This window comes from Schistocerca serialis, chromosome 2, assembly GCF_023864345.2.
Source record: "Schistocerca serialis cubense isolate TAMUIC-IGC-003099 chromosome 2, iqSchSeri2.2, whole genome shotgun sequence".
Lineage (NCBI taxonomy): Eukaryota > Metazoa > Arthropoda > Insecta > Orthoptera > Acrididae > Schistocerca > Schistocerca serialis.
The window spans coordinates 85,023,954-85,050,185 of NC_064639.1; the positions used below are offsets into that span (position 1 = coordinate 85,023,954).

Here is a 26,232-nt window from a genome sequence, read left to right on the forward strand (position 1 = left end):
ATCAGTCAAGATCAAAACACACTGCTATCCAATGGCACATATGTAAGACTTCAGTGATTAGCGAGATATTAGATGTGATTGCTGGGCTGCAGTATATTGGTAAACGCTAGTCAAAGGGCCATGCCACCTCATGTGCTTGCCACAGCAGCTCTGCCACTCTCGCTTGGAACCCGGATATCTCTGTTGTGTTCTCCCTATTGATACTCGGGCTCGTGGGGAGTCGAATTACCCTCACATACTAAAATTTAACTACATCGTTATGCTCTCCATTGCACGACAAGTCAGATACCTGACCCTAGCTGTCTGAGAGCTCTTTTACTGTCTTCCTGGTAGTAAACATACACCACCATATGACTGACACTTGAAGGTAAGGTTGCTGGGAAAAGATCAATAGTAAAAATATGAACACTGTAGCTACAGAATCTGAGGGAACGGTGCAGAAGCACTTCCCTAGAACTGTTTAGATCTGCAAAGTCACAAACAAGATTAGCCATAATGACAATCAACTTCCAAATCAGATGTAAAAGTAGCAAACTGTATGGATTGGTTCAGGAACTATGGCCAGTCTCTGATCCTGAGTTTGATCTTTACCGAAGTTTGTGATTTGCTGAAGGATTACTACAGTCAACAATCCCACACTGTATCAGCTACACTGAAATTTAAACAGTATATTCAGCAAAATAAGCATCTTGTGCTGCAGACATACTAATTTAGCACACAAGGGTTCAAACAGTGTGATAAATCTTACAGTGGTTCTCTACTCTGTGACACCTTTATTTATCCAGACATGTCAGCACAATGGCTGTAATATTATTTGATTGAACATTGTGTTAAGTGTTTAAAATTGCCGAAGCTCATTACGTTACTGCTTTAGAACAAGCTTTGTTTGATGTTAGTGGACAAAATTTTTCTGGTAATTGACTGTATGTTCTTTAATCAACTTATGACAATTAATTAACATTTAATCATCTGTTTCACAGACCACTTGGCCCTTTCGTAGTCTGTTTGGTGCTGAATACAATACTTAATAAGTGATTAACTCTCCTCATCATTGGCAGACACAGACATAAAAAAGTGTTTAGTTTACCATGGTTTCATCCCAAAGCTCATGCAGATATTTCCCCCACGTCATTGCCAATGATTCGAAAAGGACAACCCAAATTAATTGTGTGCAGATTACGGCATCCCAAGACACCGGCTGTTTTGGCTGTGACAAGCACTTTCCACAGTTGTAGATCAACACCAAGGGCTACTGCATTGCTGTTCTCAGCACAGAGTGATGATGTATGACAACCACTGAATCCCATTGCAGGGCCAAACAATGTTCTCAGTTCAGTATGGGAAACTTAAACTTCTTTAATGGTAAATTTCTACACAGTTACTGACATTCTTGGGCTGGATGAAATCACTCTTTTGGGATCTAGATTGAGTACCAAGTTAACCTAGTTTCTAGCAAAATCCCATTGAGGGAACAAACAGGTTTCTGAACTTTGGGTGAGTAGTGAATTTTGAGATGCAAAAATCATTAAAAGAGACAGAGGTACCAAAGCTCTGTGGGGCAGGTCTAGTGTGATTTGCTATGTGTGAACAATTTGTGGCAAAACTGGACAGGTTGCAAAGTTTAGAGGTCATCTTATCTGTATCTTCAAGTCAATAGGGAGCAAGATTGAGAGTCATTCAGAAAATAAATAGGGAAATTAGATTATGTGGTGATTTAAAAGTTATTACTGATTCTCAGTTGTGTTTAGGCCTGTATGTAATTCCAAGGCTAGAAAAATTGCTAGCCAAGTTGATTTGAAATGCTATTCCAGCCCAAGGTGCCAGAGTTGGCAGTCACATGGGCACGAGGTGTCCTTGCTCGAACTTGTGAATTGTGTGTGTTCCTCTTTTGCTGATGAAGGCTGTAGCCAAAAGTTTTATGTAAGTGTCTGTCTGGTACCACTCTTAAGAGAGTGACCCGCATCCCTCTGTAGTTCTTACCAAAGGATGATGCTAGAAGCAGAAATAGAATAAATATAATTCACAGATATTTTCAGTCTTTTTATTTTTATGTGCATGTGAAGTATTTGGAGAAGACATACATCTTAAGTGTGGGATGGAATTTGTAGCGATTTAAATAGATGAGCTGAGAAGAAATACCTGCTTGAGTGCAGCAGTAGTGTGTCTTTGGAGTATGACATGCTGCCCTGGAAGTATGCCAACAGCCCTGAAGTGTACATACGAGAATATTAAGAGGACTGATATGCTAAAAGGAGGTAAGTTTTGTCAGTTGGTCTGGAAGAAGTTCTGCTGTGACTTTGTCACAGGTTGTTTTTGTCTACTGGGTGATTAATATATGTAGCATTAAACAGATGCATCGGTCTCAGATGCTTATTTAGAAAGAAGTATGGGAGAGCATACTAAATGTAGTGTATATTGGTCAGTGTTAGTGTTTTCCTGGAGAATAAGTTCAAGTATTCATCTTGGGAAGTGATTTGGCCTCTGCATGTTATTCACTGTTATTTGTTTTTGTTTAATATCTTTTTTTCCTTATAAATATTTAACTATGACACTACTTTCATTATATATCAAACTCAAAAACTTCACATACCCCCAATAACATGTAAATAATAAAATGGGAATTTGGATGTCAACCTAATGATACTCTGCTAGTGTGTGAACAAACTTCAAAGAATATAAATAAACTTCAATTTTAAATAATGAAGAATTTGATTCACACATAACATTTTGTTTGAATGTGATATATAAAAATAGGAAACAATTGTGCAATGGCAAAATCATTATTAAGACAAAAAAGGAAGACATGCTAAGAAAGTATGTTAAATGATATGAGTATAAATAACTACACTGCTAATATTTCAATGAAAATAATCAATTTTGAAAATATAAAGGGATAGATAAAAAGTCTATTCACCAAGTGGCAGGAAGAGAAAAACGTAAAAAAAATTTTTTAATGGTTAAGTAAATGTGCAAGCTTTTGGAGCCAGTGGCTTCTCCTTCTGCAGAAGGGTTGAAGGTGAACAATAAGGGATGAAGGAAAAGGAATAGCAAGCTTTAGGCAATGAGGAGAGTTCAGAAAATTCGTCCAGAACCCTAGATCATGGGAGACTTACCAGACAAGATGAGAAGGGGATTGCACCGGATGAGATTTGAAAATCTGAGACCATAAAGGTGGAAGATAGTGTATAAACAAGACAGAGATTACTGAAAAAATACTGAGCAAGAGCTAATTAAGTCAAAAGATCACTCTAGCATATATATGCTGTATAGGCAGAGGAAGGATAAAACTTTGAATGTCAGAAAATAAAATAAATGGCACAGGAAACAAAGAGGGGGCAAAGGAAGGAATAAGGAAAAAGATAACTGCTACTTGTTGAGTTGCAGACAGGCATAATGTAAAGGCTGTTACACATTTAACTTTCGGCCAAAGCCTTCTTCAGAATAGGAAACACACTCACACATTCCTTCACAGCAAGCACACCTCGCACACACGACTGCCTTCTCCAGCGGCTTGGAGCAGAAAGGAAATGCGCGCGCGCGCGCGCACGCACGCACGCACACACACACACACACACACACACACACACACACTCACATTCATTCATTCACATAAGCAAGCACATATCCCACACACATGACTGCCATCTCTGGCAGCTCCAGTTTGAGCTGCTGGTCATATGTGTGCGAAGTGTTCTTGCTTGTGTGAATGAACAGCCTTTATGTTGTCCCTGTCTGAAACTCAATGTGCCATCTTTACTGTGAATAGCAATCTATTTTTTTCCTTATACTGTTGATATTCCAGCCTAGAGTTCTCATTGTTTGAAGAAAGGAATAGTTATTAACAGACATGAAATGAGGTCCATTTTGTGACATTTTGTCCATCACATCCACAACAGCCCAGTCTTCGCAATATACTGGTGAGACCCTATGCTCTTTCTGCACCCATCTGCCTATGCTATGGCTCCTACCTCTTTGCCAATCCCACTGTAGGACTTGTCCTATGCACCCTCTCAGCACACCTATGTAAGTCCTTTAACTAGCAAAACATATACTATCAAAGGGAGAGACACCTGTGACATTACACATATAGTGTACCACCTGTTCCATGTACACTGTCTGACCTTCTACATTAGTTGGCCCACCACCAAGTTACCAGTTAGGATGAATGGGCATCACCACAATGTGTGTAATGGTGAAACACAATATCTTGTTGCAGAGTATGCTGTACATGACAGTCGTGACCTCAGCATCTGTTTCAGCACATGTGCCATTTCGCTTCTTCTGCCTGACACCAGTTTCTCAGAACTCTGCAGATGAGGGAATTGGTGTTACAAGATGTCCTCGTTTCTGGCCACCCATCTAACTGTTTTTGTTCTCAGTAACTGTTCCTTTCTTCAATCTCTTTTAGTTTTCCATAGCTTTTATTTTATTTTCTGACCTGTGTATCCTCCGCTGCATACCTAGGGACCACTGTTGTAAGTAAATAAGATCAAACAGCAATCTGCTTTTCATGAGAAAAGGAGATTGCTTGGCACACAAACTTCCTTCAGGTTACACGTCCTGCTACATCAAAGTTGGTCAGTGGAGTTCAGCACCATACTATTATACAAGAACATAATCCAATTACTGTAGTTAAGAAATTATGAGAGGTTGTAACGTATTGAATGAAAACTATAGAGAATGCATTTCCTTTCCTGTATTTTAGGGAATTTTGTACACTTACAATTCAGTCAACTGATATTCGGTGATGACAATGAAGTTCACCTCCTTTTTCAAAAATAAGATATTTCTATTCTTCACTTCCAGAAAATTTGTATTCATAAATGTTTGGCAACTCTTACATATACTTTACTCGGTTTTATCACTAAAGTAGAAATTTTCATTAAATGCAACTGTGCTTCACTTGGTATTTACATACATTACTGAGCTTCTCAGAATAAAATTAGTTAAGAAAAGGGCAGTGAGGCTCACATAACATTACATGCCCAAATCTACATAGAAGGAAAAATTCAAGAAAAATGCAAGATTCTCTAACATATTACAGCACACTCTACTTTCTAAATACAAAACAGTCACAGAAATGTGGAAGAGAATGGCATACAGAAACAAATTAATTCCACAACTGAAATCAAGTGTGAATTTTTTGTAAGATGATTATACAGTTAATTTCTGTAAATGTGAGCATAATTTACAAAACTAACAATTAAATTTTTTTCAGGATTTTGACTTCTTTCCACATTCTGGAGTTCCCTCTCTGTGGGATCCATGTGATATGTATTGCAGTGTAACAGTAGCATAAGTAAATAGTCACCCTTCACACCATAGTAATTATCTCCTGTCTAGGCATCTGAGTGTTTGAATACACACACACATCAAAAAAAAGTTTTGCATCAGCCCACTTCCCAGAACTCCTGAAGATAGATGTTGACTGTGGATTTGTATCACAGACACAGTCTCTTTTACTGTTTAGAGATGTCACTAAACCCACCCAAAGATGCAAACAACCATGGATCAGCAGCGCCTATTAGACAGAGGGGGTCCAACAGCCCATCAGTTCCAGTCATTCCACCACAAAGGAGGTACACGGCTCGTGTTGTCTGTAGTTCAACCATGCCTAGACAGTCAATACTGCGGTTCGATTGCATCCACATTGTTACTTTGGGCCGGGAAGGGCTCTCAGCAAGGAGAAATGTCCAGGTGTCTTGGAGTGAACCAAAGCAATGTTGTTCAGACATGGAGGAGATACAGAGTGACAGCAACTGTTGATGACATGTCTCGCTCAGGCTGTCCAAGGGCTACTACTGCAGTGGAGGTCCACTGCCTACGGATTATGGATCGGAGGAACCCTGACAGCAATGCCACCATGTTGAACAATGCTTTTCGTGCAGCCAAAGGGCATCGTGTTACTACTTAAACTGTGTGCAATAGGCTGCATGATGTGCAACTTCAGTCCCAGCATCCATGGTGAGGTCCATCTTTGCAACGACGACACCATGCAGCGCAGTACAGATGGGCCCAACAACATGCCAAATGGACCGCTCAGGTTTGGCATCACGTTCTCTTCACTGACGAGTGTCGCATATGCCTTCAACCATACAATCGTCAGAGACGTGTTTGGAGGCAACCCGTTTAGGCTGAACGCCTTAGACACACTGTCCGGCGAGTGCAGCAAGGTGGAGGTTCCCTGCTGTTTTGGAGTGACATTGTGTGGGGCCAATGTACACTGATAGTGGTCATGGAAGGCATCATAACAGCTGTACAATACATGAATGCCATCCTCTGACCGATAGTGCAACCATATTGGCAGCATATTGGTGACACATTTGTCTTCATTGACAACAATTCGTGCCCCCATTGTGCTCATCTTGAGAATGACTTCCTTGAGGATAGCCAAATCGCTCAACTAGAGTGGCCACCATGTTCTCCAGTCATGAACCCTATCAAACATGCCTGAGATAGATTGAAAAGGGCTGTTTATGGATGACATGACCCACCGACCACTCTGATGGATCTATGCTGAATTGCCGCTGAGGAGTGGGACAATCTGTACCAACAGTGCATTGATGAACCTGTGGATAGTATGCCACGATGAATACAGGCATGCATCAAAGCAAGAGGACGTGCCACTGAATATTAGAGGTACCAGTGTGTACAGCAATCTGGACCACCACCTCTGAAGGTCTTGCTGTATGGTGGCACAAGATGCAATGCCTGGTTTTCATGAGCAATAAAAAGGGCAGAAATGATGTTTATGTTGACCTCTATTCCAATTTTCTGTATAGGTTCCGGAACTCTCGGAACCAAGGTGATGGAAATCTTTTTTTGATGTGTGTATAATGATTATATATTTGTTAAAATGTTGGATAAAATTGACTACCTAATTCTTACGATAATCTACTAATCAAAATGCAAATTCAGAGCAAAAAGCAATGAGAGAAAGGTCCACTAGCTGACATAATACGTCCAAATGCTGTTTAGGCAAATAGATATGAATTATGAGTAAAGTGTTAATAGACAGGACTCTCTCACATATGTAACACAGGTGAAAGTACAGAAAAACAAAATTTGTAAACTTCTGTAAGCAGCTAATGGCTGTCTCTCTCAGGATCCTTGGCCAAATATGTTAACACAATATACTATCAACAGTGGAGACATTCTATGCTTGATACGTAACAGTGAAATTTCCTCATGCACAGCATCACTTGGAAATAACTGTATACTTTTACCCCCTTTACAGAACATACATGTGTGTTATAAGGATTTTGAATGTATTGGGCTACACTTACCATCCTCATCTGTGGTTGCCACTACTTCCTTACTCCGAGGACCTGCCCCTACTCTGTTATATGCTTGCACTAGAATAGTGTACTCGGTAAACTTCTGAAGATTGGTTAGTGTATTCTGCAGCTCTATACCTGGGATCACTTCAAACGTCTTGTAATGAAATGGTTCACTTGAATTTGCTAGTCTGTATCCAATGTAATATCCCATAATTTCCCCATGCTGAAGATGCTTGTCTGGAGGCTAGAAGAAATTTATTTCACATTAATAATTGCCTACGTGTGACTTGTATGCATATTTCTTCCTAATTTGTAAACACACACACACACACACACACACACACACACACACACACACAAACAAAATCAACTTACAACAATTAAACTTTTATACATATCTCTCTGTCAGTACCATATAATTTTGCTGCATGCAATTTATCATCTTTTGAGGATGTAGGCTATTAGAACAATCACTCACAAAAGCCATCTGCAATCTGAAGAATGAAGAAAGGTAGGTAGTTAAACTAAAAGGCTGATCTATTTCTCAAAACATTAGGCATTGATGCATACAGATACTTCTTGAGTATTGCATTTCCTACATCAAGGAACTATTATGCTTTAGGTAAAAATAAAAGTGAAGAAAGAATGTTATGGTAGTATGAGGCACTGCAAAGGAGCAGTACGTGACTTTTCTGTCTCTGTATTATCTTCATAATAATAATAATAATCTTTATTTGTCCTTAATAACTTAACTGTCTTGTTCTTAGACTTCTACATTTAAAACAAATGATATCACGCCACCGTACATATAATGATCATATACAATAAGTAGCACATGACATACTATTGTATAAACATGTATCACCACTCATATCTTGCACTCTTCAAAAGTAGAACTACTGACAATGTAGCTCAGAAATCTTTGAGGGAGTACAAACATATTTTCATAAACAATATTTTCAACTTGCACCTAAAAAGATTTCTATGGAGTTGCTTTATATTATTTGGTAACCTATCAGAGAATTACCTTTCAGCTTTAAGGGGACTGTGATTGTAGTTCATTTATTAGTCAGTATTTTATGATAATCACATCTGATTCACTGATGGTAATTACAAATGTCTCTACTCATTATGCTTATTTCATCATTCTTAAAAAAATTTGCCTGAAAGGCATACAACGAATATACAGTCAGTAAATTATAATTTTTTCTAAATTAATTCCTATAGGACTAGTATTTGCTTGTATTAACAAGTGCCTTAACTGTTCTCACCTGAAGCTTGAATGTACTATCCTTGTAGACTGTTGGTGCCCCATCCCAGATTTTAGTCCCAGATTACAAATGCAAGTGGATTAATCAATAGTACACTCTTTAAAGACAAGCTATATTAATATTTGAGAGGCTTTTCGAAAATAAAGAATGCTGCTAATCTTTTTACAGATGTAGCTAATATGCTCTTTCCATTTAAGATGTTCATCAATCACAATGCCTAAACATTTATGTTTACGTGAAGTTTCAACTGCAGCCAGTGATTCAATATGAGGTTGGTTATAATTAGACAATGTAAGTTTATTCATTGTTAGACACTATTTGATCAGTTCAAAGTTATCTTTATTACTTTGGAATGCTAGCTGCGTAGTATGGCCTCAGATAATAAATGATGTATCATCAGCTGTGAGTTTTGCAGCTGTCTTATGTCATTACCACACAGAAGAAACAAAGCTGGCCCAAGAATACTTCTCCAGTTGAAAGTTTTGTATGCTGATTTGAGTATCAGTATCTTGCTTTAATTCTCATAACATAACATACACTGTCTTCTATCATGGACATAAGAACTTCAAGAAATTTAGTGTTTCTCCTCTTATAACGTAAATGTCTAATTTGGATAATAGTGCTTCATGATTTACAGAATCAAAGGCCTAAGATAAATCCAGAAAGCCCCAGTGACTTTGTTTCCTTCATCCAGTCTGTTTAGCAGTTCATTGGAAAAAAATTACTATTGCTGTGATTGTGGATCTATTTGGAATCCACACATTGTGAATTGCTTAATATGTTGTGTTTCCAGAAGAAAGATCCATTTGTACTAGAATTAATCTTTCAAGCAACTTACCCGTAATTATTTATGCCAATGGTTGCTCCATTTTTTTAAAGAACCATATCTCAGTAATTTTTACGAGTTCAGGTAAGGTCCCTGGCTAACTGAACTGTATATTAAATGTGTTTTCTGTCATAAAGATGATATGTCACTGGAGCCACTAGACGTTCTTACAGAGTGACAATTATTGAAATATATGAAATAAAATCATCATAACTTCTGAATGGTTTGCATCTGAATGTTCAATCTGCATCATTGGCCATGGGTCATGATGGGAATTAGTACGCTCATGCGATCCGGCCTTGTTGTTATTGGCTATTTGCACATGAAAATGTACGGTACAGCGTACCTGAGCATATAGCCCTTGTGAAGGCTTTCTATGTGCGTGATAACAGCCAAACTGTAGGTCAAAGGAAGTTTGTCACTGAGTTCATGCTGAAGACAATCAGTCCAAGTGTGCTAACAATCAAGAATTTTATTCACAAGTTTGAGGGAATGGGTAGTTTCACGATGACAGTTTTGGCAGTGTCAGTCATCCAAACAATGAAAGCACCTGAAAACATGGAGAAGACATGCTGTATTGAAAACCACCCTAGGAAATAGATCAGATGAGCTGCACAAGTGGGAACCAACCGGGAGACATTGCGACAAATTGTTCTTCAAGACCCGCATCTCTTCTCATACAATATTCAACCCGTCAGCTATTAAGCCCCAGGGCCATGGAACACTATTGTCATCAGAATCGATGAACAGGACTTTGATGTGAATATGGTTTTCTTTAGCAACTAAGCCCACTTTCATTTGGATGGGTTCATTAATAAGCAGAATTGGTGCATTTTTGGGACTGAGCATGCTCATTTCATGATCGAGATGTCTCTTCACCCTCAATGGATGATTGTGCGGTGTGCAGTGTCCAATCAGGGAATAATTGGTGCAATATTCCTTGACAGCATGGTAAATGCTGAATGGTACATGAAGGTTTTGGAAGATGATTTCATCCCCATTGTCCAAAGTGACCCTGATTTTGATAAAATTTGATTCATTCAAGATGGAGCTCTCCCCCATCGAAGCAGGAGAGTGTTTGATGTCCTGGAGGAGCACTCTGGGGACCACATTCTGGCTCTGGGATACCCAGAGGAAACTGGCATGGGCCCCAACTGGCCACCATATGCTATAAATCTGAACACATGTGACACCTTTGTGAACTGTATTAAAGACAAGCTGTACAGCAATAACCCTAAAACAGTAGCTGAGCCGATACCAGCCTTTCAGGAGGTTATCGACAGCATCAATGTTCTGACACTTCAGTGGGTCATGCAGACTCTTGCAATTCGTCTGTGCCACATGACCAGGGATGTCAGGGATATTGTTGAACATATCATAACCTAAATCCAAATATCTGTAGTGACGTTTACATGCTGAATGTGTGCATGCCCTAATAATTTTCATCCCCCCCCCCCCATATAACTCAATAATTGTCACCCTGTATTTTGAGTTCTAAGATTATTTTCATTATCTCACATTCTGCTGCACTCCCTAGGAAAGATGAATTACTCATTTTAACTGCGTTTTTGTAGTACTAGTTCCACAATTTCTTCTCTGCATGCCTCCCTACAATGTTTTAAGAAGGCCTCACAAACTATCTTTGGCTCACTCATCAATTTTCTACTGGTGTTCTGCTGCTATTACACTTTCTTAGGAAGTATCGAAAATTCATATCTCTTTATATTTTCAATTTGTAAATTTCTAGAGGAATTTTATGATTCTTTGTGTAATCTGATTTCCTTAGTGTCTTTACTATTGGACATTACCACTATAGTTAAGTAGTTCACGCCAATGACCCCATTTTCCATTAATATCATCTGGTGTGTATATCTTTTGCCATTCTTTGTGCAAAGGTCCTCCTTAAATTTATTATGGTCAATTTTTATTTTATAAGTGAGTAAGCCACTATTTGGAACTGCTTTGTGATTCATGTTAATCTCCATGACTTAATTAGCTCTTGCTCAATATTTTGTCCATGAGAAACTTCTTAACAGCTCTCACCATTAATTCTTCGCATTTATGTTTGCACTGATATGGTGAATTGAAGACTGTGAGTTATGAGTTATTCTGATAGTAAAAAATTTATGTGTACATGGTTACAGCAGTGTTACACACCAGAATCCCTCAGATAATTGACATTGTAGCTTAAAGAGTGTATGTTCACAAATCCAATTATTATAGCCTGTTTTTTGTTTGTTGGTAGTTTATGTGAATTTAATTCTAAATGGTGGATGACTTAATTTACATCACTATTGGGTGATCCATAAAGGCCAACAATTATCATGCTGTTTTCTGTCTAGTTTCATTTTTACTGCTGCTCATACAAAGACCATCTCCATAGCATGTTCACCAACCCAATCAATGTTTTCACACTGAACATTATTTCTAACTTGCAAGCCTATACCACCACCTTTGTGTATCTTTCTACAATGTGCACTAACAGATTTGTAATTATTTAGATTAAAACTACACATCTCGTGGATCTTACATTGAAGTTCATTAACAATGTTCAAGTGGACTTTGCTCCCTCCTAAAAATTCTGGAACTTGCTCTATTTTATTAGTGATATACTGGACGTTCTGGAGCTTTATTTTACATTTTCTGTCCCCTTTGGTTCTGTCGGCAAGTGTTTTGCCTTATCTACGAATATAATTTTATTTGCAAAGTTGTCTTTCTCTCTCAGATGTGCTGCATATTAATACAGAAAGTAGACTAAGTTCAACAAAACATGCTTACCAGAGAATATTTTGCAATTTGTAATTTATTTGCATGAAACAAAAAGGCACAGCAATTGGTATTACTATTCAACAGTATACTATCTAAATTTACTTTATAATAGGAACTTAAGAATGTAGTACAAATTATTTGACATAATAATACTTTAGATTTTAGTTTCTACAGTAGGCTATAGAAGCACTGCTCAATGAGCCATGATTTTAAATGTTTTTTGAATGTCTCTCCTGTTATTACCTTCAATTCATTTGGCAGTGCATTGAAGTATTTTTCTCCATTAATATATGGACTGTTTGCTGCTTTATTCAGTCTTCTGTTTATCATATGGAAATTTTGTACTTGTCTAGTATTGTGATCATGAACTTCTGCATTACGACATGTAAATTTCTGATCTTCTACAGTTAATACTATTGTTTCAAACATATGTATACAATAGATAGTCAGTATTTTAAAATCTATAAACAATCCCTTACAAATATAGATTTGCATATATTAAAATAAGCTGCTGAGGTGTCAGCAAGGCAAGATCATTCTATGTAAATGAATTACATTATCTTACTGTATCAAAGGAAAATTCAATCACGTAAACTACTAAACAATATTGTAATAACTTCAAGTTGAACAAATATATTTAAAGGAAGACACAATATATGAAAGTCACAGACCAAGTAAACGAACTAAGACATGTGTACACTTTAACAGTCAAATCATAACTGAGTCCAAGTCTAGCGGCCGCTGGGGGGCTGGCTGCTTAGGTGGCGCTGCTGCTGCATGGCTGGCAGACAGTGCCGCATGTAGGGGATGCACGTAACTGCGCAGCGTCACTTTGAAAGATTGGCGAGTCACACAAATTTCAGAAACAAAATTTGTAGTACTGCTGATGGACACACATAAAAGTAAAATGGGCACACTATCCTTGCTTTTGTATGAACAGTTCATTCTTCAGGGAAGAGAGAGTGATAAGGTTGAGTGAGAGATAAGGTCAAACAAGGTTAAAAAGAAAGAGCTGGTCACTTAGACCCTGTATCCACCCCATGAAGGAACTAGTATTTCCAAACGCTAGGACTAATCAACATTTTTCCTTTATATGTGCTTCCAAGATGTACTAAACATTTTGCCTCCTCAGGTTAAGTACTAGCTTGCAATTGTGTCTCATAATTTATAACCTTAGCTTATGCTATTTAACCCTTACATGGTTAAAATTTATTTTGCTTTTATTTGAAGAATAAAATGTGAAAAATTGTCTTTCTTTGTGGAAAATAATTCACTTTCACTAACAAAGCTTTTTTAAGCTGACTTTGAAAACTGGTAAGGTGGGACAGATGTGTCCCATGAACGTAGCTAGATTCATGCCTTCATGTGAACCTAGGATTCTCTGGGTGAAATTTTTGATTTTGAAATGGTTTTGAAATTTTTGATTTTGAAATGGTTTTATCAGGATGGCAATTATAGAAAAAATATAGTAAATCAGTACCAAAACAAATTTATTCTCTTAACAATGTAAAACTTGAAATACTGAACACACGTTTATGACATAACATTTGAAAATGACTTTGACATGCCAATATTTTCAACAATTGGTGACATTTTGTGGGGTATAACATCCCTCTACATTCAAATTATGCACAAACCAGTTGAATTACTGAGGTGTGTAGTAACATTTCAAAACAATGTCTATGTGTAAAAGAAAACACAATTGGTTAGTTCAGACTTTCTTGGAATGGAGAAGAAGATGATACGATCAGATTTTCATGAAACAGATGGATTGTGGCACCGAAAAACACTTACTATCCTGTCTCATCACTCACTTCCTTCTATATAACCATGCTGTAGACTGTAGTATTTTTCTCCAAGTGCCAAAAACATTTCACTACATCATCACACTAGACAGATACTAGATACAGATGTACCAATGCTTAAAACTATGTACTACTTTAGTGGGATGTACGTGTCCCATCAACCACAAGAGGGTTAAGAAACATTCAGTCAAACACTCAGGTCTAATTAACAGGAATGCATATAAAATCTCTCAGGGCATCCACTTGGGCAATTAGTCCAATATCAGATCATTGTGCCACCACAGTCCTCATTGTACCTGAGTGTTGCAAAAACTGACATCCTTTCCGGGTTTCACATGTTCTTGCACTGGATTGGAGCATCAGTTAGTATCATTTTTCCAGAAGTTTAATGAAAATAACAGCTAAATGTAACGTAGACTTCATTCATTAAGAATACAGTCTCCTTCACTATTTACAACAGCCTGCCAACGTTAGGGTAACTTTCAATTCCATGACTTGTGTCAACTCTTTTCTTAAGTCAAGAGTTTTTATGTACTTTCTATGGTTTCTTAATTATGTACACGAACCAACAGTTATTGTTCAAGTGCAGTGGTTAAGACTTTTTAATAGCAAGGAGAAACTAAATTGTAGAGACATAATGCAAACTACATCATAACACGATGTCTCCTGAGTGGATTTACTGTCTCCATCTTGTTCGATCATGGGCCATGACTGAATGGATACATATAGCCTTTGAATCACTGTGTAGTGTCGGTTCATCACTGTCTAGGTCATCCCGTGGGTCTCTTTCCCGTGACTTCCACTATGTATGCTGCCTTTGCGATGATATCGTCCCCTGCGTGCAGCACACAACCACACTGTCATAGTCGGCTTTTTCACATTTTCTTCTGGCCTGGTGTGACTAGAAAACGTTTCTTGGTAGTACCATTTGAAATTTGATTGTCCATCCATGCATAGCAATCTCTGTGACCCCAATCATTGTTCTGCCTCTTTTGTAGCTGTTGTTAGCATAAAGACACCATTTCTCATTACCAGTAATGATACAGAATAGGAATGGTCAGTGTTGTTCAAAAGCCAGTTGACAGGCAAGCACGGATTAACATATGGCCACCCATTGATTTTTGTGATTCTGGCTTGGAGTATGTGGTACCCATATACCCAATTTTTGAACCTTCCCATCACAGGTAAAAAGTGCACAATGATGGGATGACCACAGTTCATCGCATTTGCCAGTTCTTGAGAACACTGATGTCGATCACTTTACATTCAAGTGTTTAAATGATCTTCTTCAAACCCTTAACATCTTCCTGGACGTGGAGAGTACACTAAAGTCAAAACAATCCTCACTAAAGTGATAAACAACTTTCTTGCTCTGTTGCCATCATTAAGTGTGTCAGTCTGCATTTACACTGAGGATATCTATTTTTAAGTTACTCATGTTGGCAGTTGTTTTTTATCCAAATGCTGGATAATTTAGTTCATCTTCTTTGGTAAAGGAATTTTGAAAAACTGTGTTTAATAACTCTGCTTTAGTGATTCAGTCATCAGTACTGTGCAGTGAAGGTCCAATGGCAGTCCAATGGCATTATCCTCATACACAACACAAATATTTCTGGCTGCTGTTGCTGTCACCTGTCTACTGAACTCAAACAGAGGAATACATTTGAAATGTTCTGATATCTACACTTGGCATTCCATTTTCTAGCATCCACAGCTCCACTCACTATCTCAAAATGACAATATGTACATTCAAATAGCAACAGTAAACTACAAATAAAAAATTACAATCTATAAATACACCAATAGTAAAAAAGAATAACAACACGCAAAACAAAAATGCTACGCACTTATGCACCGATCTAATATCATTACACAGTAAGTCTAATCAGTAGTCACAGACTGCGTTTGTCATAATACCAAAAAGTATATTAGTGACAACCATACCCTAGCTCACGGTAATACAAAACAAGATGGCTTTCTTTGAACTTTTTAAATGTCCTTGATCCTCAGGATGGCAACAGTTAAAAAATAAGTGCTCTGACAATGAAATGTGTTTCTGTAATCATTGCAATTTAAGCTGTTTGTAACTGTAATTCCTAGATATTTAGTTGAATTGACAGCCTTTAAATGGGTGTGATTTATCATCAAACCAAAGTTTAATGGATTTTTTTTTCTTTTTTTTTTTTTCCTTATTGAGAGGCAACTGCCACTTTTCGCACCATACACATGTTATGTCTACGTCATTTTGCAATTGGTTTTGGTCTTCTGATGACTCTACTATATAGTAAATGACAGAAACAACCAAAAACAATCTAAGAGGGCTGTTCATATGGTCTCCTATATCATTTATGTAGATTAGCAAAAGCAGAGGGTCTACAATAGTTCCTTAGGGAATGCCAGATATTGCTTCTGTTTTATTCAATGATTTTCCATTGATGGCTACGTTCTATGATCCTTCTGAAAAGAAATAATGAATAGCTGCACAACTGAAGCAATACTCCAGAGGCACACAATTTGATTAGCAGTCTCTTGTGAGGAATGGTGTACAAAGACTTCTGGAAATCTAGAAATACTGAATCAATTTGAGATTCCCTGTCGATAGCACTTTTTACTTTGTGCGAATAAAGAGCTAAATGTGTTTCACAAGAACAATATTTTCTGAATCCATGCAGACTGTGTCAATATGCCATTAACATCAAGTTAACTGATAATGTTTGAAGACACTACATGATTTCTACTGCAAACTGACGTTAGTGACATGGGTCTGTAATTCAGCAAATTCCTTTCTTGAGTATGGTGTAACTTTCCAGTCTTTTGGTACAAATCTTTTGTCAAGTGAGTGGTTGTATATGATTTATAAGTATGGAGCTATTGTATTAGCATACTGTGTGGGCAACATTACTGTTATACTATCTAGACCAGGAAATTTGCCTTTATGAAGTGCTTCAAGCTACCTCATTTGGCGAGGATATCTACTACTAAGCAACCCACGTTGGCAGTTGTACTTGACCTGAATTCTGGAGTATTTACTCTGTCTTCTTTGGTGAAGTTATTATGAAAAGCTGTGATTAACAACTCCTTTTCAGTGGTGTGTCATTGGAAATATTGCCATTGGTACCGCGCAAGTGAAGGTATTGACTTTTGTCTTATTGGGGGTGTACTCTACGTAAGACAAGAATCTCTATCAATTTTCTGTCTGATTTGAGACAGAGCTTCATCACAGTAGCTAAACATCACCAATCTCGGAGATTTTTTGGTCTTTCAAATTTGGCGAGCTTTTTTTATTGCTTCTGTGACAGTGCTCTGACCTATTTTGTGCGCCATGAGTGAATAGCAACAGCTTTTATTAATTTATTTGTTATAAATCTCTTAATTACCTCATACAGAATTTCTTTGAACTGAAGCCACATTTGTTTTACACTTACATAGTTAGTTGGGAAGGAGTGGAGACTGCCTCTTACATTTTTATCTGCTTTTTTAAATAGCTGTATTGTTTGTTTGCTTTCATGGATTTTGATGTTGCAATGGTCAGTCTCACTACGATGAACCTTGTGATCACTAATCCCTGTATCCATCATGATGCTCCCTCTCTGCTCAGAATTACTTGTTGTTAAGAGGTCAAGTATGTTTTTGCAACCATTTACACTCTTCAGTGGGCTCCTGAGCAACTTGCTCAAAATAAGTTTCGGAGAATATAGTATCATAAATGCAATGCAATGTCCACGTCACGTAGGATGGCAGCCCAATTTTCAGCCATTCTGCGTACCCTCATCCACTAGCCAATGGCAGGCAATAATATTCATTCTCTATCCAAGCGACTAGCAGCGAGTCGCAGCTAGACATGCTGCATTGTTGCCATACTTCACCACAACCAAATTATTTATTCAACTGTCAGTTTTTGTTTGTTTGTTTGTTTTCTTTTGTTTTTCTTGTAGCAGTACAGCTGTTAATGTGTATCTGTAAATGTTTAAGTGTGATTAAAGAAAAATGTCAGGTGACGGCAATAAATATGAAGTGCTTCAAAATCAGGAGAGGGGGATTATTTACCGCATTTATAACTTCTTCAAACGTGAATCTGAAAGCACGTCTCCTACTGTTGACATTTGAAGACACAAGAACGGACTGCAGAATAACATGGTGTCAGCAAGAGAACTGTAAAGAGAATTGTAAACGAAAGAATCAGAGCTGTAGGAACTGTAGAAAAAGTGGTTTTGTGTTGCCTGGAAAGCATCGAAATCGCAAGGAACAAGTGGATGGTTTTAACAATGATGTTTTAAAGTGTTCCGTGTGAAGGATGAATGTCCAACATCACTAAAACGTGTTGCAGTTATGCAAGAGAAAATTGGTTTCAATGGTAAGTACTTCGTCAATATAGAGAATTTTAAAAGACATTCATTCCAGATATGTTAAGAACAAAGTTTTTAGTTCAAAGAAGTGACATAGGTGCAGCACAAACAACATACCACACAAAAAGATTCACAATACAAGAGGAGGCAGTTCAACAGTGTATTACCTTTATGGAACATGGGTCAATTAGAATCATTCCAGGAAGATCTGCTGGAAGATGGTACTGGGGGTTCCAAAGTTTTCATAGGAATAGGTTCTCGGATAATTATTCTGCATGCTGAATCTTCTTCTGGTTTTATTTCTGAGAATGAACTTGTATTTATGTGTAGGAAAAACAGAAGTGACTACCATTCAGAAACGAACATTGTCAGTTTCATGATGTGATTCACAATTCTTGTCATACCTTGTTTTGAAGTCAGTCATTGCTAGTTATAATTCAACTGTTACAGAAGAAACAACATTCACAAACACCAGGAAAGTGGATAATTTTCCCTGGTTTAAGTCCGCAGCTCGTGGTCTAGTGGCTGGCATTGCCACCTCGCGATCATGCGGTCCTGGGTTCGATTCCCGGCTAGGTTGGGGATTTTCTCTGCCCAGGGATTAGGTTTTTTATTGTCCTCATCATTTCATCATCAACATCCTCATCATCACCGGTGACAGTGGCTAAATTGGACTGTGTCAAAATTAGACTGTGTAAAAACTGGAACTTCGTACGGGCGCAGTTGAGTGCCCCACAAAACAAACATCATCATTCCTGGATTAAACATTAAAATATTAAGCACATTATAAACCAGACTCGTGCTGATCTCCTGCATCTTGTTAATTACTACCAGTCACACGACAGAACATACAAACTTGACTTCCTTGTATATGAAAGGTGTCACACAGTTTTGTGTTTAGCCACATGTCACTGTCAGTGTAGCTCCATGGAATTAATTCCAGCAAAAGGTCAAAGCTATGTGGGAGAAAAAACTAAACATTCAAGATAACATTGAATTGCTTGTGTATGAGGCAATACACAATGAGGCAACAGACAACATACCACCTGTAGCATGGGCACAGTCTGTGCGGCATGCTGAAAAGCTTAAAAAGAAGAATGTGATAGGGAAGTGATGATGGATATAAGCCCTCAAGCTATCATCGTCAATTTAGGATCAGGTTGTTCAGAAACAGACTCAGACAGAATGATGATGGTATTATGATGTAGACTTTGGAACAAAGTAATAATATTTATTAGTTGTAAAGACTCATAGTTTAAAAAATGTGTTTGTCAACATATCAGTCACATACACAACAATGAGGACTTCCTAGCCTTTTTCATTAGTACATCCTACCTTTTGAATTATGCAAGCTGTAATATTCAACATATTGCCCATGGAGAACATAAGCTTGTCTCACCATGTTGTATGCTCTAACAACACATGAGAATGCAGCTGGATAAATTCGTCAAAAGTCCGATATTTCCACATGTAAACCCAAGTAATTTTCAAGGCATGGCCTGGATAAGGCCCTAAAGTGACAGTAACTGTTACTTAATGACATACCTGTGGTTTCTGAAGTTACCGGCCAGCATTCCCTTGAATTATTCGCAAATGATGGTGAATTGTTTGCTTGTTCAATTGATTATAAATGTAGCCTCTCACTGTAATGTCTAACAAGTTAGTTTACACTCATAATATCTGTTAACAGTGAAAATTATGACAACTTACTGACGACTTTCACGACAGTACTTCACATTAGTCATTTCTACCACTAATTCTTTTTTATGGGCAATGATTACATTTAACTACAGCCAGACACACACACACACACACACACACACACACACACACACACACACACACACACACCTTATACATATTTTTAAAAATTCTATTGAGTAGAAGCAGTTGTCAAGCAAATATAATGGTTTCGTTTTGCACTTGAAGTTAATTTTGTTGTGTATTAGGTTTTTACTTATACTACAGTTCAGTGATAATTACTGCAAACAGTTTCAATGATCTTGTCATTAGACAACCACCATTTTGAGAAAAATTGTTCTTCAAATCTTCACAAAGCTGTTTCCGCTATTCTTGCCTCCCGCCTCATGCAGAGTAAATCTGTGGAACAGTGGACACAACATTGTCAGGACATGAATTAATATTTCTTTCATAATGACTGATGGAAATTGGTTACTATTCCCTTCATTCCTGGTAGATTACCTGGAGGAGTCTCTGCTACAACCTTGTGACTCTGGCTAAAAATGGGGGTGAGATGCGAATACAAGAACTCAACGAGAGAGTTCTATTAGCTGTTGTTGATAATTCTTCCGGGTTATGTGACTCAGCAGGACCAGCCATACCTCTGAGGATGTCCAACGTAGTATTGGATGAAATGTTAGGAACAGAAGAATTCCATGGACCACAGCCATATAACCCGGAAGAATTATCAACAACAGTACCATCTGGTCGTGAAAGCCTTCATTGTATAGTTCTATTAGCCTCTCTCACTTCAATTCTCCACAATCCTACCTACACGTGGTGCCCCTGTTAAGCTGAGCAACCCAGCAGGAGGTTGGGTAACCAATGCCAGTAGGAAACTGGGTCAGCGAGCCGACAGGATGTGGAGGACAGTGGAAGACAATGGGAAAGCACCACTGGAATTATTTTCCTAGATGTTCATGGGATGGAACTCTTTGTACAATATTCCAGAGGTAAAGCTTCCCCTAAATCAAATCTCTGGGAGGGGAATCCAATGGGGACTCCAGAAATTAGGGCAAATAGAAAAGAAAGGTGAGGAGTTTGTATAGAGGGTCGGAGACTAGAATGTATAAGGTATACAGACAACAAGGTCATGATGGCTGAGAGTGCAACAGAGATGGAACAAATGTTAAGTGATCTAAACACAAAATTAGGAGAATATGGAATGAGGATTAACAAGAAGAAAACGAAAAGCACGGTCATTGGAGAAAAGGGGAGAAAATGCCATATGAAAATAGGGGGAGAGAAAATAGAGCAAGTGAATAACTTCAATTACTTGGGAAGTGTAATAATTGATGATATGTATTGTTCAACAGAAATTAGGGAAAGAACTGCCACAGCAGAAGAAGGATTCAAGAAGAAAGAAGATTGGAGGCACTAGAGATGTGGATATGGAGAAGAACAGTAAAAGTGAAATGGGAAGACCGAGTAAGGAATGAAGAAGTATTAAGAAGAGTTGGAGAAGACAGAAACATGCTCAAAGTCATCAGAAAGAGAGAACAGAACTGGATTGGACGTTATTTGAGGAGGGACTGTTCATTGAAGGAAGGAATAGAACAAATGGTGGAGGGAAAAATGGGAAGGGGAAGAAGAAGATATCAAATGCTGGACAATGTCAAAGGAAGCAAAGATTCAGAAATGAATAGACTGGCTATGGACAGATAAAAGTGGAAGAGGCTTAACCCATGACAAGACGTGCCATAAGGCAGAATACCATACTACTACTATTCATACATTTGAACGTATAATACAATGTACTGTAGGAAAATGAGCCTGACTGTTGTCCATAGCAATGCGGAAGGGGAAGGAGGGAGGGGGGGGGGGGGGGGAGAGAGAGAGAGAGAGAGAGAGAGAGAGAGAGAATGTGTTTTGGAAAGATCTTTGATGTGCATTTTCATATTACAATACCTGCATATTTTTGCTCCCCAAATAGCAAAACTCCTTTACTACTTTAAGTGTCTCATTCCGTAATCTAATTCCCTCAGCATCACCCAAGTTAGCTCGACTACATTCCATTATCCTCGTTTTGCTTTTGTTGATGTTCATCATATATCCTTCTTTCAAGACACTGTCCATTCCGTTCACCCACTCTTCCAAGTCCATTGCTGTGTCTGACAGAATTACAATGTCACTGGCGAACCTCAAAGTTTTTATTTCTTCTGCATGGATTTTAATACCTATTCCAAAGTTTTCTTTTGTTTCATTTATTGCTGGCTTAATATACAGACTGAATAACATCGGGGAGAGGCTACAACCCTGTCTCACTCCCTTCCCAACCACTGCTTCCCTTTCATGTCCCTCGACTCTTGTAACTGCCACCTGGTTTCTGTAAAAATTGTAAATAACTTTTCGCTCCCTGTATTTCTCCCTTGCCACCTTCAGAATTTGAAAGAGAGTATTCCAGTCAACATTGTCAAAAGCCTTCTCTAAGTCTACAAATGCTAGAAACATAGGTTTGCCTTTTCTTAATCTAGCTTCTCAGATAAGTCGTAGGGTCAGTATTGCCTCACATGTTCCAATATTTCTACAGAATCCACACTGATCATCCCAAAGGTTGGCTTCTACCAGTTCCTCAATTTGTCTGTACAGAATTCACATTAGTATTTTGCAGCCATGACTTATTAAACTGATAGTTCGGTAACTTTCACATCTGTCAACACCTGCTTTCTTTCGGACTGGAATTATTATATTCTTCTTGAAGTCTGAGGGTATTTCGCCTGTCTCATACATTTTGATGGTAGAGTTTTGTCATGACTGGCTCTCCGAAGGCCATCAGTAGTTCCAATGGAATGTTGTCTACTCCCAGGGCCTTGTTTTGACTAAGGTCTTTCAGTGCTCTCTCAAACTCTTCACGCAGTATCATACCTCCCATTTCATTTTCATCTACACCCTCTTCCATTTCCATAATGTTGCCCTCAAGTACCTCACTCTTGTATAGACCCTCCATATACTCCTTCCACCTTTCTGCTTTACCTTCTTTGCTTAGAACTGGGTTTCCATCTGAGCTCTTGATATTCATACAAGTGGTTCTTTTTTCTCCAAAGATCTCTTTAATTTTCCTGTAGGAAGTATCCATCTTACCCCTAGTGAGATAAGCCTCTACATCCTTACATTTGTCCTCTACCCATGCCTGCTTAGCCATTTTGCACTTCCTCATTTTTGACACGTTTGTATTCCTTTTTGCCTGCTTCATTTACTGCATTTTTATATTTTCTCCTTTCATCAATTAAACTCAATATTTCTTCTGTCACCCAAGGATTTCTACTAGCCCTCGTCTTTTTACCTACTTGATCCTCTTCTGCCTTCACTACTTCATCCCTCAAAGCTACCCATTGTTCTTTTACTGTATTTATTTTCCACATTCTTCTCAACTGTTCCATTTTTCTCACCCTGAAACTCTGTACAACCTCCGGTTTAGTCAGTTTATCCAAGTCCCATCTCCTTAATTTCCCACCTTTTTGCAGTTTCTTCAGTTTAAATCTACAGTTCATAACCAATAGATTGTGGTCAGAGTCCACATCTGCCCCTGGAAATGTCTTACACTTTAAAACCTGGTTCCTAAATCTCTGTCTTACCATTATGTAATCTATCTGAAACCTGTCAGTATCTCCAGGTTTCTTCCATGTATACAACCTTCTTTTATGATTCTTTAACCAAGTGTTAGCTATGATTACGTTGCGCTTTGTGCAAAATTCTACCAGGCAGCTTCCTCTTTCATTCCTTGCACCCATTCCATATTCACCTACTACATTTCCTTCTCTTCCTTTTTGTGCTACCGAATTCCAGTCACCCATTACTATTAAATTTTCGTCTCCCTTCACTATCTGAATAATTTCTTTTATCTCATCATACATTTCTTCAATTTCTTCGTCATCTGCAGAGCTATTTGGCATATAAACTTGTACTACTGTAGTAGGTGTGGACTTCATGTCTATCTTGGCCACAATAATGCGTTCACTATGCTGTTTGTAGTAGCTTACCCACACTCCTATTTTTTTATTCATTATTAAACCTACTCCTGCATAGCCCCTATTTGATTTTGTATTTATAACCTTGTATTCACCAGACCAAAAGTCTTGTTCCTCCTGCCACTGAACTTCCTGCCCGATTAAGGGATCTGACATTCCACGCTCCGATCCATAGAACGCCAGTTTTCTTTCTCCTGATAATGACGTCCTCTTGCGTAGTCTCCGCCCGGAGATCTGAATAGGAAACTATTTTACCTCCGGAATATTTTACCCAAGAGGATGCCATCATCATTCAACCATACAGTTAGGCTGCATGCCCTCGGGAAAAATTGTGGCTGTAGTTTCCCCTTGGTTTCAGCCGTTCACTGTACCAGCACAACAAGGCCATTTTGGTTAGTGTTACAAGGCCAGATCAGTCAATCATCCAGACTGTTGCCCCTGCAACTACTGAAAATTCTGCTGCCCCTCTTCAGGAACCACACATTTGTCTGGCCTCTCAACAAATAACCCTCCGTTTTGGTTGCGCCTACGGTACGGCTGTCTGTATCGCTGAGGCACACAAGCCTTCCCACCAACGGCAAGGTCTATGGTTCATGGGGGGATTTTTGTATTATGGAAATATAAATTCGAATTCCACCGAACACAGCACATTAATTTCCGAAGCATTGAAATAAAAATTGAAATATGCTTTTGCAAGCCAATCATAGCTTATGTCACATGATCTCTCCAGCCAATGACAGCAGATATTCAGAGTATAGGACCAATAATGTAGTCAGCCAATACCAACATCACTGTTAAGTAGCATGAATACATAGGAGAAGTTAATGTCACAGCTTAAAATCAGCGCTGGCATGTCAGTTGTGAACTAAAGAGAAGGGATGGCTGTGAGAAGAAGTCAGCCAATCACATGCTGACCGACTTCCCTCCAGGATGACAATGCGACAGCAGCGACCCCTCGGTGAAGAGGACATAAACACCACACCCGACTGGTGGCAGCCCACTTTGATAGCAAATTCAATGTCTGCCACTTCTTTAGCTATCTCTATGTAGCACAGACTTGCCTTCGTCTATCCTGAAGAAGAATGATTATTTTGCATGTCGCCCTTTGCTTGTGATACATATCAAAGTTAAGTAATTGTAATTGTCTCTTGTAATAAAACTCATTAATACGAATTGTCTGATAGTGTGTCTAACTAACCGAGTATGCAGAATTTCTAGATACAACATTGGCAACGAGGTGAATGAATACCATAATGACAACCTGTTAACAGAGCCACCTGTCTCTGTTTTTTGTCATGGGCTTTTTTTGTTTTGCTGGCACCTTAATTCTACCTTGTCTTTTCTTTGCAGGGGTGTGTTTACGTACAGTGTCTCTTATAGTGTTTTTTTTTCTATTCAGTGTTTTCAGGTGGGTGTTTCAGAAATTTTCTTTCCTTGTGTGCTTTTTTTATTGCTTGCATTGTTTGTTTACTGTATTTGCCTATTCCAAAATAAGCACACCACCACTCCCACTGCCTGCTCAGGCACCTTAGCTGCAAGTAATAGATTCAATGCAGCTAACACATGTTTCAGTTACAGATGCAGCAGATTGCATCCCATCTAAACGCAGTACAGCAGTTACTGGCCAATCTAGTGACCAATGCAGCGCACCCCATGGACCAACCTGCAAAAACTCTAGCTCCGAGTGCCATGCCACCTTTTCGCCAGTTTAACGAGAAAGAAGAGGAATGACTCAAGTGGTTGCAACAGTATGAAGCCCACTTCATTGTTCACAAAGTATCAGGTACTGGCCTCTCAACAAATAACCCTCCGTTGTCAATGGTAGGAAGTGCAGTATTTTGCTTCATTCAGAAATTGTTCCCTAGCGACACTCTGAGTGAACTTTCCTATGGTCAGTATGTAGGATCTCTAAATATTATGACCAGCAAGTAAATGTGGTGGTAGTTGGGTACCAATTCTTTCATTGTAAGAAAAGGTCAGACCAAACTTATTGCAAGTGGGTAACAGATTTGCAGGGTACGACAAGGAAATTCAAATTCAAATGTGCTTGTGTTTCATTATACACTCCTGGAAATTGAAATAAGAACACCGTGAATTCATTGTCCCAGGAAGGGGAAACTTTATTGACACATTCCTGGGGTCAGATACATCACATGATCACACTGACAGAACCACAGGCACATAGACACAGGCAACAGAGCATGCACAATGTCGGCGCTAGTACAGT

The 26,232-nt window shown here is 38.5% G+C and overlaps 1 protein-coding gene across 1 annotated transcript in view; it reads right to left on the reverse strand.

Moving 5' to 3' along the window:
• Nucleotides 1-26,232, reverse strand: part of LOC126455743 (Down syndrome cell adhesion molecule-like protein Dscam2) — a 408,979-nt gene that overhangs the window by 269,493 nt on the left and 113,254 nt on the right. The window contains exon 6 of the mRNA XM_050091511.1: nucleotides 7,287-7,524. Coding sequence (XP_049947468.1) covers nucleotides 7,287-7,524 — 238 coding nt within the window. The remainder of the gene's footprint in view (nucleotides 1-7,286; nucleotides 7,525-26,232) is intronic.